Raw genomic sequence first — 18,119 nt, forward strand, 5'->3', positions numbered from 1 at the left:
TGCATTGGTGGAGGAAGTACTTTGTCACCACCTGATGATGACTACAAGTTCTCCCCATTAGTTGGCATCACATTGTGCTCGTAAATCCTCATGTAAGTCTCTCTTGTATAAGCAACATGGACAAAGTCAGTTGGATCTTTGTGAAGCCAAACAATCGCCGCAACAGCATGTGTACATGGAATTCCTGATAGATCCTATGCCCTACATGTGCAAGAGGCTGCATCCACGTTAACAACATATTGTTGTGGCCTCTTGGAAACCTGTGACATCATTTTAGATTGTTAACATTAATACATTAAAAATCATTAAATAGAAACCATCTACCAATCACCTGAAAAACAGAGTGTTGAGCATCGTCACTCCATTTTGCTATCCATGTTCTGCTTTTATTGAACTCTTTATCTAACCTTTCTCTTACTTCTGGCACGAGTATCCCTTCTTTCGATGTCATCTTTAGTCGAAGCTTGACATGTTTGTCCATTGCTTCTGCTCTTATCCCCTCAAGCATGGTAATGATTGGCTTGTTTTTCACTTCGAAAGCTTCGAATTGAAACTTTCACTGAAGTTGTTACATGTTGAGTCATTTTTGCTATAGGTGGAGAATCCTGCTCTTGTCCATAGGCAAGGTTGAATGTCATTCAAATATTTCCAAGCTTCCTCGTCAATATCTCTAATCTTCTGCATTTGTCTCTCAAAGACTGGCGTTGTTGTTGATTTAGCACAATCATATACAATTTTCTGAATTGAGTCCCGGGCCACCTTTTGCTGAAGTTGGCATAGATATGCCTAATACAGAAACGATGCTCTATACCTTGCTGGAATGTTTCTGACAGCCTTTTAATTGCTTGAACTAAACCCTACAATAAAACATCCTATCAGTTGCAATTATATAATTACATAACAAGTAGGTAATTTGAAACAATTAGTTTACCTTCTGTCTGTCAGAAATGAAGCACCATCTCCTTGCATCAAAGCCTCCAATATCCAACAATAACTTCCTCAATAACCACTCCCATGAATCTCCATTCTCCCTTTCAACCACTGCCCAAGCAATGGGAAATATCCCATTAGCCCCATCCTGTGACACAACAGTTAGTAGTTGACCACCATACCCTGTTTTCAGAAAACATCCATCCAACCCAATCAAAGGCCTACACCCTTCTAGGAAGCCAGCTTTCAAAGCTGTCAAACAAACATATACCCTTTTGAACACAGCTGGGTCTTCAGGCCTTTCCTTATCCACAACAATATTACATGTGCTCCCTGAGTTAGTCCTCAATAATTCAGCCATGTAACTCCTTAGCTGAGCATATTGTTGTTAATGATTCCCATCTATGCTTTCCAGTGCTTTCTTCTTCACCCTATAAGCATGAGTTCTTGATATTTTCAAAGATAGATTTTCCTTGACATAAGTCACCAAATTAGCAGCACTAATGTTTGGTTCTCCTCTTATCTTGTCTATCAATTTCCTAGCAAGCCATGTACTGTTTGCTTGTTTGTTGTCTAATGTTCTAGTGCGCATGTGTTTGCTAACATATGTCTTGATTTGATATGTCTCCTCTCCAGTAATTTTAGAGCACCAAATGACCCATGGGCTGCGTACATCACACTTAGCTTGCACTCTTAACTTCTCATTCCTTTCAAATGTTATCGGATACCCTCCTTCAATTGCGTAACTCCTAACAGCATCCTTAAAGTCCATAAGAGTAGGGAAATCCATCCCAAGCTCAAAGACATACTCCTTACTATTCTCATCATGTATAAATTTAGGATTTCCACTTGCCCTCATTCTTACTTCCCCATCACTATCATTATCAAACAATAGGATGTCCTCATTATCAGATTCATAAACATCCTTGATAAGTGGATCCTCCTCAACATCACCATTGCCCTCAACATTACCCTCATTCTCCTCCCCCTCACCAGCATTAGATCCTCTACCAATAGCATTAGATCTTATACCAGACGAATTAGATCCTCTACCAGACCCATAACCCCCTCTGGTTCTTACATTCCCCACTCTACTACCTCTACCAGTCACATTTCCACCTCTAGTCCTTACATTATTACTCTACCAGACACATTTCCACCTCTATTCCTTACATTACTACCTCTACTAGACACATTTCCACCTCTAGTCCTCACATTCCCCCCTCTACCAACAGAACCATTTCCACTGCCTTGAAGATCACCCAAACTAATGCCCTGCTCAACACCCTATGCACTCCCTTCCAAAGTTGCCATGAAATTGTCCATCATCGCTATCATCCAGAGTAATTGGACCACTGAAGCCTTTCTTGTGGACTGTCTTCTTCAGCCTGTTGCTTGACCTTGTGAAAGGTCTTCTCGGAGCAGGCTTCATTGCTTCCAAACAACCTAATATGACCAAATACAACAAACAGATCATGGATTAGGGTTTCATGTTCGATCCTGTGCAAAATCGACCATAACAGAGCATTCAACTTGGTCGATGATCTGATATTATAATCGACACAACCCAAAATCGACCATAACAGAGCATTCAAATTAGTCGATGATCAGATATTATAATCGACACAACCCAAAATCTAAACGAAGTTCAGACAATCAACACGGAAAACCTTCATTCATCTCCACCGAGTCACATATTCATACAGAAAGCGATTGAGTAAAGCACGATACCGATTAAGTAAAACACGATGGAAACCAATTAGTGGTTCTTGAAATACTCGAACTTACCAGAAACTATGAAGCGAAGATCGTAAACCAGGTCGCAACCTCTGAATGATTTGGAGGATTTCGTTCTAGGGTTTTGTTTTGATGAAGATTTTTTTCGATACTTGAAATGACGTTTGGGTTCTAGGTTTTTGGTTGAAGACATGTTTGGGCACGTAATTTCTTGCCATGCCATTGCCCTAACGTGAATATATCACGCCGTTCACCAAATCATCAGGCCGTTAACGATCAGTGTGCCACGTATGCAATTTAACTAACCAAAAGTTGTAAAACCTAACCGAATGACCTATTTGACACAATTTAATCTTTCGGTTACGAAATTGAAACAATTTGACCTTTAGTGTGCAAATTGGAACAAGTACCATCTTTCAGTGTGCAAAAGTGTAATTTACCCCTTCATTAAATATTATGAACAATTTAATAACCATTGAAAATATTCATTCTTTTATAGACTACGATATCCATTACATATTTAATTACCATTAATTAGCTGGCATTTCTTAATCGTGACGTCGGATTTGTTGCTTTAATTTGCAAACTACTATAAAAGAAATCTCGATTGTTTATATGTAATGATCTCATTTAATTGGTCCAATCAATAATGAACAATTTAATAACCATTCAATCAGAGGCGTGCCTAGGGTAGGACTATACCGGATTGGGGTAGGCTGTTATTGTAAAAAGAATAAGGGTAGACTGCTATTGAAGATTCCTTTTAACACAAGAGACACTATTTAAGACAACAATGGAGTTAGAATTATGGAAAATGATATAGATCCATAAAAATTAATATCCATAGTTTCATAATCTATGTGGCATGTCAACTAAGCATGCCACATATAATTTTTTATTATAACCCTAAAGATGAGTAGAGGTTTTCTGCCTCTCTCTCGTAAAATTTGTTCGTAAAATTTGTTGGATGGTATTTTTTGTTTTTTTTATTGTACTTTTTTGCTTTTTACTTTTTTACTTCCCTCCTACATGCATTTTACCTTCTAGCTCAATATTTTCTCCCAGCGGGTTATTATATTGTGCATGTGGTAATGCATTTAGTCCAGTAGGTTATTTACATTTGTGGTTTTGGCAGTGTATTTTTTTAATTGATTATTACACTGTGTATTTGACAATGTATTTATCTCAGACGAGTATTATAGAGCGCACCTAGGGGAGTCCGTTGTGGTGTCGATTTGCCAAACCGACACCGAAATCAGCTGGATCGGTGTTTTTTTTCGCTGTTACCTTCGACTTCATGGTGAATTTCCGCAAAACTAGCGACTATTGACGGCGAATGATGATTGGGCTTTGCTCCTGGTGACCAGACGCTTCTTTTGGTCGGACGAAGGAGGTCCATTGGTGACCGTGAGAGAGGAGATGGAGACCGAGAGAGGAGAGAGAGATAAGAGAGTGGAAAGAGAAGATAAGGTTTTGTTTTAACATTTGATTTTTTGAAATTTGAAATTTTTATTTATTTGAATTGTTGCTTTGTCATCACTTGCAATGTCATTATGGAGGGTTTATGGATATTAATCCTATGGATGACTATCATTACCGAAGAATTATATTCATTGAAATGAACTGATAAGAGGAAAAAACTATTGAAGTAGGTATCTACATTATGTATGGAATCTTAATTATGGAGGCATGGTTTAATACTTCAAAGATACCTTGAAACTAGATGACAAAACTTCATGGTCTACATATTCAACTTTTGCAAATCAGTCACTACTCACAACTTGCTCCAAATTCATCAACACTTCCTTCATGGATCTACAACTCTCTTCATTCCCGATCCTTTCGAGCATCATTTTATTTATTCTAATGGTGCTGAAGATGGTTACGAGACCTAAATCAAGTTCCAATCAGCCTCCGGGGCCGTGGAAGCTACCTTTTATTGGAAACTTACATCAATTAGTACTAAATCTACCACATCGAGCTCTAAGAGACTTGGCCAAAAAGCATGGACCTTTGATGCAGCTTCAATTTGGGGAGGTACCAACATTGGTTGTTTCTTCAGCAGAGTACGCGAAAGAGGTAATGAAAACTCATGACATTGTTTTTGCTTCGAGGCCTCCTCTAAATGCTGTGAAAGACATGACTTACGATTACACTAACATTGCATTTGCACCCTACGGTGAATATTGGAGGCAACTAAGGAAAATTTGCACACTAGAGCTTTTGAGCTCGAAACGTGTCCAATCATTTAGGCATGTAAGAGAGCAAGAGATGTCGAATTTCATCGAATGGATTGGCTCAAATGCCGGATCATCGATAAACTTGACTGAAAAATTGTACTCATCATCATACACCTTAATTTCAAAGATCGCTTTTGGTGGGGCATATGGTGGACAAGAAGAATTCATCTCACATATTAAGGAAGCCCTAAAGTTAGCAGGAGGATTCAATATCGTGGATGTGTTTCCTTCTATGAAATTGCTTCATCGGATTATTGGAGAAAACTCAAAACTCGAGAAGATACAAAATCTAAGTGAAGGTATTATTGGAAACATTATCAACCAACACATTGAGGATTCAAAAACCAGAAAACTTGACGCAGAGGAAGATCTAGTCGATGTTCTCTTGAAATTTCATGAAGAGGGTGATTTTCCAATAACTATCAACAATATCAAATCAGTAATTAAGGTAAGCTCTTTTTGCTTTAAATAAATAAACTTGATTACAAGATATTTGGTTATTAAAGAAATTTTGTGTTTCTTTAGGACATGTTTGGTGCTGGAAGTGAAACATCAGCGACGGTTATTGATTGGGCTATTGCAGAAATGATGAAAAATCCAAGAGTAATGAAGAAGGCACAAGCTGAGGTGAGACAGGTTTTCGATAGCAAAGCAAGTGTCGATGAAACAAGCATTCCTGAACTGAGCTATTTGAAGTTAGTCGTCAAAGAAACTCTAAGACTACACCCTCCACTTCCTTTACTACTTCCAAGAGAAAGTTTGGAGCAATGTGAGATCAATGGTTACAAGATACCAGTGAAAACCACAGTACTTGTGAATGCTTGGGCTATTGGAAGAGATCCCGAGTATTGGACTGAACCAGAAACATTTTATCCGGAGAGATTCCTCGATAGTTCAGTTGACTACAAGGGGACTAGTTTTGAATACACTCCATTTGGTGCTGGAAGGAGAATATGTCCTGGAATAACATTTGGTCTTGCAAACGTTTACCTTCCACTTTCACAAATGTTGTACTACTTTGACTGGAAATTTCCTGGTGGAATGAAGTCTGAAGATCTTGACATGACCGAAGAGTTTAGTGTCGTGGTTAGAAGAAGAGATGACCTTCACTTAATCCCAACTCCTTACCACCTTTCACCAAACACGCATTGATGGTTGTTGTTAATCTCCATTGTTTATATATCATGATCTCAATTATGTAACTAAAGTTAGTTAGCATTTCTAAATCGTGATTTGTGAACGTCGTTTTGTATGATTGTTATTGCAAATCTCCACCAAGGGTTCCAAACTATAAACTAGGCCCATGGCCCATCTCAGGTATAACAACTAAGGCTTCTACTTTTATAAGATTGGAGAAGATTACAAATCTTTTCACACTTCTTTATTGACATAGTAATCGTGTATATATATAAGTACATGAACAACCCTGATTAGGGTGATACTGATTGTAATCGGTCCCTAAGTTAAGGAGATAATCAATCCCTTAAGTTAAGGAATCAATCCCTTAAGTTAAGGAGATAATCATGTAACGGACTAACATGCTAATTACAAGCTAATTACAATTTATGTGGTGATGAATATAGTAACTTAAGATTTATAAGATTTCTCTCTATCATGCCCCCGCAAGATGGAGCTCCGTGAGGAGAGGCCAATCTTGTTCCGGAGGAGTTGGAACCGTGTGCGGGACAGCGGCTTGGTAAGCGCATCCGCCAATTGATATGCAGAAGAAACATGACTGACACGAAGCATTCCAGTTTGTACCTGTTCTCTAATGAAGTGATAATCCAGAGCAACATGTTTCATGCGAGAATGAAAAATTGGATTGGAACACAAGTGCATGGCGCCGACATTATCACAATATATCACCGGTTGTTGAGAAATGGTGATGCCGAGTTCAGTTAGAAGGGAGCATATCCAGCGAATTTCAGCTGATGTGTTGGCAACAGAACGATATTCTGCTTCAGTAGAAGAACGTGAGATGGTGCGATTCTTTTAGAACTCCAAGAAATTGGTGTGCGTCCAAGATACACAATATAAGCACCAGTGGAAGTAAAGTCATCTTTGTTCCCTCCCCAGTCGGCATCAGAGAATGCATGAAGAGACATAGGAGAGTTGTTGTAGAGGACTACACCGTGGTCCATGGTTCCACATAGGTAGCGTAATAAACGCTTGACTGCAATCCAATGAGCACTGGTAGGACAATGCATAAATTGTGAAAGTCTATTCACAGTGTATGCGATATCTGGACGTGTAATAGATAAATATTGGAGACTTCCAACAATGGCCCGGTATTCTGTGGGATCCGAGAGTGTTGTGCCTGAGTGCAAGGTGAGAGGAGGGTCGGTAGCAATCGGAGTTGCCACTGGTTTGGATGTTGCCATGTGATGTCGGGCTAGCAAGTCTGATAGATACCGGCGTTGAGAAAGAAGTAAACCGTTGGGATGAGGAACAACTTCCACCCCAAGAAAATATGTCAACGTACCAAGATCCTTAAGAGAAAAATGTTGAGCAAGAAGTTGTATAAACCTTTGGACTGTAGCAGGGTTGTCACCTGTGACAATGATGTCATCTACATATACGAGAAGATACAACATAGTTTTTTCGTTGTTGAAGACAAACAAAGATGGATCGGCATAAGAGTTGGTGAATCCTGAGTGTATGAGAAACTGGCGCAGTTCATGGTACCAAGCACGTGGGGCTTGCTTGAGACCGTATATTGCTTTGTTGAGCTTGCACACGTGAGTGGGATTATCAGAATCAATGAAACCTTGGGGTTGGGCCATAAAAACATCTTCGGATAAAGTGTCTTGAAGGAAGGCATTGCTAATATCAAGTTGTCGAAGTACCCAGCCACGAATGACAGCAATACTAAGGACAAGGCGAATTGTGGTAGGCTTGACAACTGGGCTGAATGTGTCATGATAGTCAATGCTCGGTCTTTGGTGGAAGCCTTTGGCGACTAAACGCGCTTTGTACCTGTCAATAGAACCATCGGGTAAGTATTTTATGCGAAAGATCCATTTGCAGCCTACCAAATTTTGTGATGGACTTGCGGGAACAAGGGTCCATGTGCCATTCCGAACAAGTGCATCGTACTCATTAGACATTGCTTGACGCCATTGAGGATCTTTGATGGCCTGAGTTACAGTTGTTGGTTCAGGGGTGGTGGATGGGGTGAGTTGGGCGGAAAGGTTAAGTTTGTGGAGAGGTTTATGTATGTTGTTTTTGGATCGGGTAACTATGAGGCGAGGGGAAACAGAGGTGTGTGGTTGGACGGTGGAGGTAGGGGGAATTTGTGTTTGGGTGGTGGGGTTAAGATGGGTATTTGGTTCGGGGAGGGGGGTTCTGGTACAGCTTGGGTGGGTGGTGATGGTGGAGGTGGGTTTGGTGGGTGTGGTAGGGGGTGGTGGGTTAATTGGTGGGATATTTGTGATGGTGGAGTTGGCAGGTTGGGTCAAGGGAGGGATGGTCACACGGGGTGCAGGTGGCAAACTTGTAGATGGTGTGATCGTGGCCGGAAGAAGAGACATGGAGGTACACCAATGGGAAGTAGACTCAGATGATGGACGTTCAAGAGAGGACTGAATAGAAATAAAGGGAAAAATGGACTCGACAAATTTGACATGGCGCGACTTGTATATACGAGAAGAGTGAGGATCAAGACACAAATATGCACTTTGAGATGTGGAGTACCCAATGAATACACAAGGTGAAGATCGTTGGGTAAGTTTGTGAGACGAGTACGGCCGTAGCCAAGGATAGCAAAGACACCCAAAGCTTCGTAGTTGGGAGTAGTTGGGAGGAGTGCCAAATAGTTTAGCATAGGGAGAAAGCATATGAAGTGTGGGTGTGGGAAGCCGATTAATAAGATAAACAGCTGTGGAGAAGGCGTGAGACCAGTAAGTTAAAGGCATGGAAGCATGAGACAGGAGAGATAATCCGGTTTCAACAATATGACGATGTCTACGTTCAGAATAGCCATTGTGTTCAGGGGTGTGTGGGGGAGATGTAAGGTGAGAAATTCCATTGCTGGCGAGAAAGGATGTGAGTGCTTGAAATTCTCCTCCATTGTCGGAGTAGAATGTTTTGATTTTCCGGTCAAAGAAATTTTCAACAATTGATCGGAAACGAATGAAGACATCATGAACATGAGATTTTTGTTTGAGTGGATAAAACCATATATATTTGGTGAAATGATCTACAAAGATGACATAATATTTGAAATCATCCACGGAATAAATAGGAGATGTCCACACGTCAGAGTATATAATCTCAAGAGGATTTGTAGAAACAAGAGAGGAAACAGAAATGGTAATTTATGACTTTTATTGCATTGACAAGAATTGCAATTTGAATTGAAATTGGATGAACTTAAAACTTCTAAATTAAAATGGGAAACAAGATGCTTGAGAATTTGAGATGATGGATGACCGAGACGATGATGCCACTCGGATGGAGTGGTTTTGACACTTGAAAATGCTACTAATGGTGAAGATGGGATGGATTGCGCCGGCCACTCATACACACCGTCCTTAGTTTGACCCCGCAAAAGTATGTTCCCCGTGCGAAGATCATTCACAAAAAATGAACTGGGTAAGAATTCAATGGATGTATTGTTAGATTTACAAAATTGCGATATGGAAATAAGATTCTTTTGCATGGTAGGGACATGAAGAACATTATGTAAAGAAAAGGTGTGTGAGGGTGTAGAGAGGGAAGTTGAACCAGTGTGATTTATTGGGAGACCCGTGCCATCTCCAATCACAATATCGTCTGAGCCATCATAAGGGGTATGAAGCGAGAGGTTACAAAGATCGGAAGTAACATGATGCGAGGCACCACTATCAAGGAGCCAGGAAGCATTATGGTTGGTATTGGCAGTGGCTAGATGAGCCCGTGGTTGCCATGGAACTTGTGGATGTGACTGCCATGGGGATGCACTCCGTGGAGGATTGGGTGATTGGATGTTGGGTTGCATCTGGCGAAAGACAGGACACTGAGGAACTGTGTGGCCTTGGGCACGACACCATTGACAACGTCCCAGATAAGGCCGAGGTGGTGGACGACCACCCTGAGGAGCACCAGGATAGCGACTCAAGTTAGGACCCGAAGAAGCCAGAGAGTGAGGGTTCCAGGAGGAGCGTTGGCCACGGTTATTGTTGTGTCCGGCTTTGGGTCGAGAGGTGGTTGGGTTCGCTGTTGCAGGCAATGGTGAAGTGGTGGATTGACGAACACCAAGGGAGAGCTCCTTATTGATGAGTTTTTCATGCAGCTCATCAAAAGAAATCGGTGTGTCACGACCATTGATGATGTCAATGATTGGCTTATAATCATCATCTAAACCATCCAGAATTTTCTCGGTGAGATCCTCTCCATCCATAGGCTTGCCGAGAGCGGCAAATTCATCAGCACGATTTTTTAGGAATTGCATATACTCGGTGATGGATTGAGATCCCTTAGTGGCATGCTTGATTTGATCTTTAATTTGTTTGATGTGGCCTCGAGTGGGACGGGCATATGTGTCGGCAAAAACTGTCCAGATATCTCTCGAAGTCTTGGCCTGGTGGATGAGAGGTTGAAGAGGTTGAGAGATAGTGCCTACAAGCGCACCAAAAATGAGTTTGTCCTGTCGAAGCCATGTAAGGTATTCTGGGTTTGGTTTGGTGACATTGTTGGATGTGGTGATGGTAGGAGGGGCTGGATGGGAACCATCAATAAAGTGGTAAAGACCATAACCAATGAGAATAGCTTCAATATGAAGCTTCCAAGAGAGATAATTTAGAGATGTGAGTTTGACAGAATTGTGAATGTTCACAATAGTGAATGGCTTGGTAGGATCGTAGGTGTTGGGTATAGTGAGTGGAGTTTCATCAGTGGCCATGGTTGGTGCTGGAGAGAAGATGGAACAAAGAATAGATGATGAGGTTGCCCAGGGAACCGTCCGATACCATATAAGATTGGAGAAGATTACAAATCTTTTCACACTTCTTTATTGACATAGTAATCGTGTATATATATAAGTACATGAACAACCCTGATTAGGGTGATACTGATTGTAATCGGTCCCTAAGTTAAGGAGATAATCAATCCCTTAAGTTAAGGAATCAATCCCTTAAGTTAAGGAGATAATCATGTAACAGACTAACATGCTAATTACAAGCTAATTACAATTTATGTGGTGATGAATATAGTAACTTAAGATTTATAAGATTTCTCTCTATCAACTTTTACGGTCCGCATCACTTACATGTCAGGACATCTTGTCCAAACCGCCTAACTCAGGCGACTTGCCACCCTATTTGTTCTTCTCACTTTGCCTTCATCATTTGTTTCGGGCTCAATCTTGGTATCGACTCCTTCTTATCACGCTGTTGGTAGATATTACTGGGGAGTTCATATACTCATGATCGGACACCTAAAGAACATTTTGACATTCATCAAACTTAAAATCTTAAGGCGATTGATTATGTACTCATATCGGTGTATGAGACTCGAATCACATGTGTAAACCCAACATACGCCTCGAAAGAATTAAGTTGAGAATAATGGCTCAACTGAGCTACTTGTGGTTCGTTTTTTCATGAGTTTTAAGGGTTAAAACGGGTGGAGGTAGTGGCCTCCCTTTGATTATAAAAAATCGTTTGATAACTAAGTCTGACCAATGCTTTCCAGGTCTTAAATAAGAAGTGGTTTTGAATTGTTACTCACCTTTAGGCATCCAAGTTGGTCAATATTCCTAGTAACACAAGAGACAAACAGTATGCATCCAAGTTGGTCACCTTATGGCATAAGTATGTAGGCCATGGTTTAAGAGTTCAAAGATACCTTAAAACCATTTATTGGATCGAAACCATTTCTTATTCGGGTTTAAAATATGGTTTAAGAGTTCAAACAGTCCCATATATTTTGGTTTTAAAATAGTATTTGAAATGCTAGCATATATGCTATTTCAAATGTTCGACTGTATCGTTCAATTTTTACTGATAGTATATATGTCGTTTAAAATACTGTGCAAATGATACTGATAGACATTCGTGGTAGAAAAAAAGTGTTGAAAACACAGGAAAAGAAATAATTAAAAGGGTTCACTCTTAGTTTTATTCACTCCACAATTTTGGGATGATAAGGAATGGGGATTATGTAGAGATCTCTTTTTCTTCTAACTGCAGCACCAAAATTCTCAGTCATGTCCAATTCTTCATTTTTGACATTATCAGGGAGTTTCCAATCAAAATAGAACAACAAATTCGCGAGCGGAAGCTCAACATTGGCTATTCCGAATGACATTCCTGGACATATCCTCCTTCCGGCACCGAATGGGATGTATTCAAAATTAGCCCCCTTATAGTCTATTGAGCTGTTGAGGAATCTTTCCGGATAGAACCTCTCAGCTTCAGTCCAATGATTTGGATCTCTTCCGATCGCCCATGCATTGATGACTACTCTCGATTTCACTGGTATTTCATATCCGTTTATATTACATTTCTCTCCACATTCTCTTGGAATTAACAATGGAAGAGGAGGGTGCAATCTCAGTGTTTCTTTGATAACCAACTTCAAGAATTTTAATTCTTCGAGACCTACTTCATCGACGTATCCTTTAGAACCGAAGACTTGTCTCACCTCTGCTTGTGCCTTTTCCATCACTTTCGGATTCTTCAGTAGTTCTGACATTGCCCATTCCATAGCTGTAGATGATGTCTCACTCCCACCAAGAAAAATGTCCTAAAAGATGGTTTTTACTTAAAGTGGTTAGTATTATTGATTATATATTCAATCACTGAATAAAAACATCAATTCACCTCAATATATATGTACTAACCTGTATAACTGCTTTGACATTGTTGATTGTGAATTGGAACCCAAAGTTTCCATTTTCTTGAAGATCCAACATAACATCCAGCAAATCATTGTTTGCAGCATCTTCCCTAGAACCAATCATTGCCTTCTTTAGTCTATGTTCTTCGATGATTTTTTCGAGGATCGAATCTGATTTTTTATGCAGCCTTTCAAGTTTAGTCCTCATGCCACTCATCACATGAAACAATTTAACAGAAGGGAAAAGATCTACAAAACTAAAACCAGCTCCCAACTCGACCATTTTTCGTAAGAGTGGTATATATTTCTCGTGGTCCTCGGTTCTCCCACCGAAGGCTGTTCTTGATGTGATCTCATAAGTTAAAGACATTAACATCTCACTAAGATTGATCTTCGATCCTGCCTTGGAATAAATTGAATTAACGAACTCCTTTACCTCTTGATCCCGAATTGGGATCATCGCTTGCACCCTCCTTGCGCTTAGCAGCTCCAATGTGCAGATTTTCCTCATTTGTCTCCAATACTCTCCGTACGGTGCATATGCAATGTCAGTAAAATTGTATGTCAAGATCTGTGATGCAAAGAGATAAGGTCTATGAGAAAAAGTGATGTCATGGGTTTTCAATACTTCTTTCGCGACTTCTGCTGAAGAAACAACAATATTTGAGACTTCTCCAAGCTGAAGATGCATAAGTTGTCCATATTTGTTGGCCAAATCTCGCAGGCGGTGATGAGGTAGAGAGCAAATGAATTGGTGCACATTTCCTAGCAGAGGTAGCTTCCAAGGACCGGGAGGCGGTGGGATTGCACTGGCGTCGTTTCTTTTTGATTTCTTCGATATTGTAAAAACCATAAATATGAAAACAAAGGAGGTCAAAAGTACCGGAAAAGAAGAAAATTGAAGAAGATCCATGATGAAAGCAGGGGAGCTGAAGAACATTACTGATTAGCTAGGGTTGTTAGTAATGTAGCAGTTTGCCAGTTTATCCCTTTTTATAGAAGGCCGTGGATCCTTGGACCATATAGAAAAAAAGACACCTTTTCCATCTTTCATTTTGTTTCCTAGCACTAGGGCATCTTCATATTGACAATGCATTATACTGTCAGAATCTTATATGGCGTTGACATCACTGATGATGCCTGATAGCAATGAATTTCTTCATTTTATCAGTACAAGACACATACAAAGACACCTTCAGAATATTTTCTCTCAATCACATGTAAAGATTTTTTTTTTTTTCTTATTGATAAGATATCACCATCACTTCTTCAATTATGTGAGCTGTCATCAGTACAGGTTTTAAATAATAAATGTATTTTCATTTGAGAAAATAGCAAAACCCGGGTTAGGAGAGCATCTTGCCAAAGAATCTATTCTCGGAATACAGATATCAGACATCTGTCCGGACAAAAGTGCCTCAGCAGTAAAATTGCTCCAACTGTCTGGACACCTGAAATTGGAGCCGGACTGGACTGGTGTGATCTGGTTTCAACATATATTATTTCCTCTTATATATGATTATAGTTTTTATCAAGTTTAATATTTATTTATTTTAATTTTTGGCGTTACTTTGTGAAAACAAAAATCAGGATCAATATTCAACCATAATATCATTTCAATAAGATGTATTATTGTAAATAGCACAAAAAAATTTGACCCCAGCAAAAAAAAAATCTGGAGCGGATCATTATCTATCTAAAACTATAAAATATAAGGCATGTATATGTATTTGAGAGACAGTAGCTGCTGATTTGTGTACTCTCACATCTGTTTATATCCTTTGTAAATTTGTGGGACCCACGATAATAAAACACTACTAAAAACTTTCATATACTATCAGTTTAAACTGTATTAACCTATGAAATAATAATTTCATCAATAATAATTATAATCACTTCCCAAAACAAATCAAAAGTCCTTAGAATTTGCATTAGTCAAAATAGAAACTCCTTAATTAAAGAAACCCACAATAATAAAAGACTACTAAAACCTTCCATATACTATCAGTTTAAACTTTCATATACTGTCAGTTTAAATTGTATTAACCCATGAAATAATAATATCATCAATAATAATTATAATTACTTACCAAAACAAATCAAAACTCCTTAGAATTTGCATTAGTCAAAATACAAATTCCTTAATTAAAAAATTAAAAAAGAAATCCTTAGAATTTGCATAAAAACAAGAAACATAAAAAAAAAAAGAAATAGTTCTTTAGAAATATTCATAAAAACAAGAAATATTTGCATACAAAACAAGAACCAGAAAAACCTTTTTAATATTTTAATATTCAAATATTAAGGAGTTTTTTTTAGAAATATTCATTCAAGGGGAAAAACAAAAAGAAATATTTCCTGAAGAGCCTGAAATACTAATCACAGCCGACAAAGAACCATTGACTCAGTTAGAAACAGATATGCGAGTACATACACCATAAAAGACAGAGTCAATTGTCTGTAAGAAACGTACTCAACATATAGTACTTGAAGATTATGATGATCAACCAATATCTACTTTGTTCCAGAGATATAAGAAACGAGAAAAAAGGAATGAAATATATTCTCTAAATGAAACTTTGCACTAGAAAATATTTACATGCCGAAACTTATAAATAAACTTATTTTTTTTACATAAACAGGAGAACAATAAAAATAAAGGAGCTACTACATGATATAAAAAAGAAGAAGACAATTGCTCACAGCAAAAGAAAAGACAAAGTAAAAATGTAATAACCCGCAGTGTAGCGCGGGTTTGTTGCTAGTAATATTATTATAATATCAACCTTCCCTAACATCAATTTCTGGCACCGCCCTTGATTTTGGTGAACCTATTATGTCGTTCTATTTCGATTAATTTGATATTTATCTTGCTAAATTTATCTGTCTTGTTAAAATATTATTTGTTTGAAGTTTTGAAATAGATAACATATCATAACATATTCGAAACAGATATAATATCTACAGATTCAGATCTAATTTCAGAAGAAAAAAAAAAAGAGTTCGAAAAAGCAATAAAACCTTTTAGGTGATTTGCCTTGGTTTGTGGAGTTCATTGAGGGCATTGATAGTCGCCGGCGTTGACCATATTTGTCAGATATAGCTTCTTTTTTTTTCAAATGGTGGCTGTAATTTCACGAGTCTTTTCCGGCGACTCAAGCGATAATCGACTATGGGTGATTGCTGGGCATTGATTGGGCTGACCTAGAGCTTCATTTAGGTAGTTGGTTCGTTGAAAACGATTACCGGACGGAAGGAGGAAGAAGCAGAAGAAAGAAGGAAGAAGATGGAGGGAGGGTATTTTGATAAGTTGATAGGTTTTGTCATTTTTCCTAAAGTTTTATTTAGGTTGTCCTTGTTGGAATACAACTTTTAGTTTTTGTCCTTATGGGTAAAAACCCCAACTCAAATTTGACTAATTTGTATCATCTCCATGAAATCAAGGAGGCGATCTAGATGCATATGATTAGTGACTATGATCTCTTCATTAATGTTGAAAATTTGACTGGCTTAAGCTTTGATCAATTTCAAAATCTCCTTATGCCAAACACCTAATTTGGCTCCATGTCGAAAAAGACACCTCTTTATTTTTCTTCATTCAATACCCGACCTTTACTGGCACCACATATTCATAAGGACTATCATCCTTGATTTTATTTTCCACGGTATATCTCTTCAAATATGACAAGTCTTCCTTCTTAAAAATCAAACTGCCTACGCAAGAGTTGGAGAAAAATCTCACGAGAATAAATTTCCATACTAGGCTAGTCAATGTAAATTTAATGTGAAAAATTAATTTATTTGTCTTCATGTAGTAGGTAATAAAATTCTCAAATTTGACTAATTTGTATCATCTCAAATTTGACTAATTCTAGTTAAATATGATCAGTGACTATGATCTCTTCATTAATGTTGAAAATTTGTCTGGCTTAAGCTTTGATCCATTTCAAAATCGCCTTATGTCAAACCCCTAATTTGGGTCCATGTAGAAAAATAAACCTCTTTATTTTTCTTCCTTCAATAGCCACCTTTACATGCACCACATATGGTATCTCTTCAAATATGACAAGTCTTCCTTCTTAAAAATCAAACTGCCTACGCAAAAGTTGGAGAAAAATATCTCGAGAATAAATTTAATGTGAAAAATTAATTTATTTGTCTTCATGTAGTAGGTAATAAAATTCTCAAATTTGACTAATTTGTATCATCTCCATGAAATCGGATAGGCCATCTAGTTAAATATGATTAGTGACTATAATCTTTTCATTAATGTTGAAAATTTGTCTGGCTTAAGCTTTGATCCATTTCAAAATCTCCTTATGTCAAACCCCTAAATTGGGTCCATGTAGAAAAATAAACCTCTTTATTTTTCTTCCTTCAATAGCCACTTTACATGCACCACATAAGGACTATCTCTTCAAATATGACAAGTCTTCCTTCTTAAAAATCAAAATGCCTACGCAACTAGGAATAATTGCACCCGATTAGGTTCTTTGTTCGGATTTGGGATATATAGATTGTAGGTGATTTGTTATCCATTTCGATTAATTTGATATCTGTCATGATATTATCTGTCTTGTTAAATATCATTTGTCTTGTTAAAATGTTATATGTCTTTAATGAAATGTTATCTGTTTGAAGTTCCAAATCAGATAACATATCAGAATATATCTGAATAAAACCTTTTTCAATCACTTGAATTGGCCGGCGAAGAGTAAGGAGAGTAGTTCAAACTTAAAGCTGAAGAACCATACTTAAAGCACTTATTCTTGCACAAGGGAAAGAAGCAGTATTAGAAAAGTCTTATATCGATAAATAAAGATATGATGGACAGTTTATAAGCCATGGATTTTCGAAAACCATCTCCTGCATACAGGACATGGAATGGTTTGAAAACAATAAATCAAAGATAACATTAGGTACAGTAAATCTAAACTTCTGAGTTTACCAGATTTAATGCTCACTTCCATTGTCAACAATGATGAACTGAAAGCAACACCTTGTCAAATCGTGAGCCAATATTGGGTTAATAGCACGTTTAATTACAACCCGTGTTCCAATTTGCACATTGAAAGTCAATTTGTATGAATTTGGTACGTCAAAGTTAAAATTTTCCATCGCGAACTTCTGATATTTGAAACCTAAAATCTAGTGGAGTTAGCAAGAATACTAACTGTTTGTTAAAATGCCTCAACCAATCAATGGTTTTTGTTGGTGTTGCATTTTCTAAAATTGCTGGTACCTATGCTTGCCAGTTGCCACCAAGTCAAGTTTGTGGAAAATATGACCAATTGTATACAAAAGTCTGGTGAGATATACATGAGATTGGGACAAAGGAAAGAGGAGAATGTTGACCGACGAAAGGAAATGACAAAAGGAGGAAAATGTTGTGTT

General features: G+C 38.1%; 2 protein-coding genes across 2 annotated transcripts; one reads left to right on the forward strand and one right to left on the reverse strand.

The window, feature by feature from the left end:
- The first annotated feature begins 4,476 nt into the window (after positions 1 to 4,476).
- LOC119986278 (cytochrome P450 71D11-like) lies at positions 4,477 to 6,093 on the forward strand. The gene is made up of 2 exons (XM_038830854.1): positions 4,477 to 5,355; positions 5,433 to 6,093. Exons 1-2 carry the CDS (start codon positions 4,477 to 4,479, stop codon positions 6,057 to 6,059), a joined length of 1,506 nt encoding a protein of 501 aa, XP_038686782.1. The 3' UTR covers positions 6,060 to 6,093.
- A 5,883-nt stretch (positions 6,094 to 11,976) lies between these two features.
- On the reverse strand, positions 11,977 to 13,738 carry LOC119985149 (cytochrome P450 71D9-like). Its single transcript, XM_038829345.1, has 2 exons — positions 12,730 to 13,738; positions 11,977 to 12,632 (listed from the first exon to the last, which is right to left on the reverse strand). The coding sequence occupies exons 1-2, from the start codon at positions 13,663 to 13,665 to the stop codon at positions 12,009 to 12,011; spliced, it is 1,560 nt and encodes a 519-aa protein (XP_038685273.1). The 5' UTR covers positions 13,666 to 13,738; the 3' UTR covers positions 11,977 to 12,008.
- Positions 13,739 to 18,119: the final 4,381 nt, after the last annotated feature.

This window comes from Tripterygium wilfordii, chromosome 19 (assembly GCF_013401445.1).
Source record: "Tripterygium wilfordii isolate XIE 37 chromosome 19, ASM1340144v1, whole genome shotgun sequence".
Classification (NCBI taxonomy): Eukaryota; Viridiplantae; Streptophyta; class Magnoliopsida; order Celastrales; family Celastraceae; genus Tripterygium; species Tripterygium wilfordii.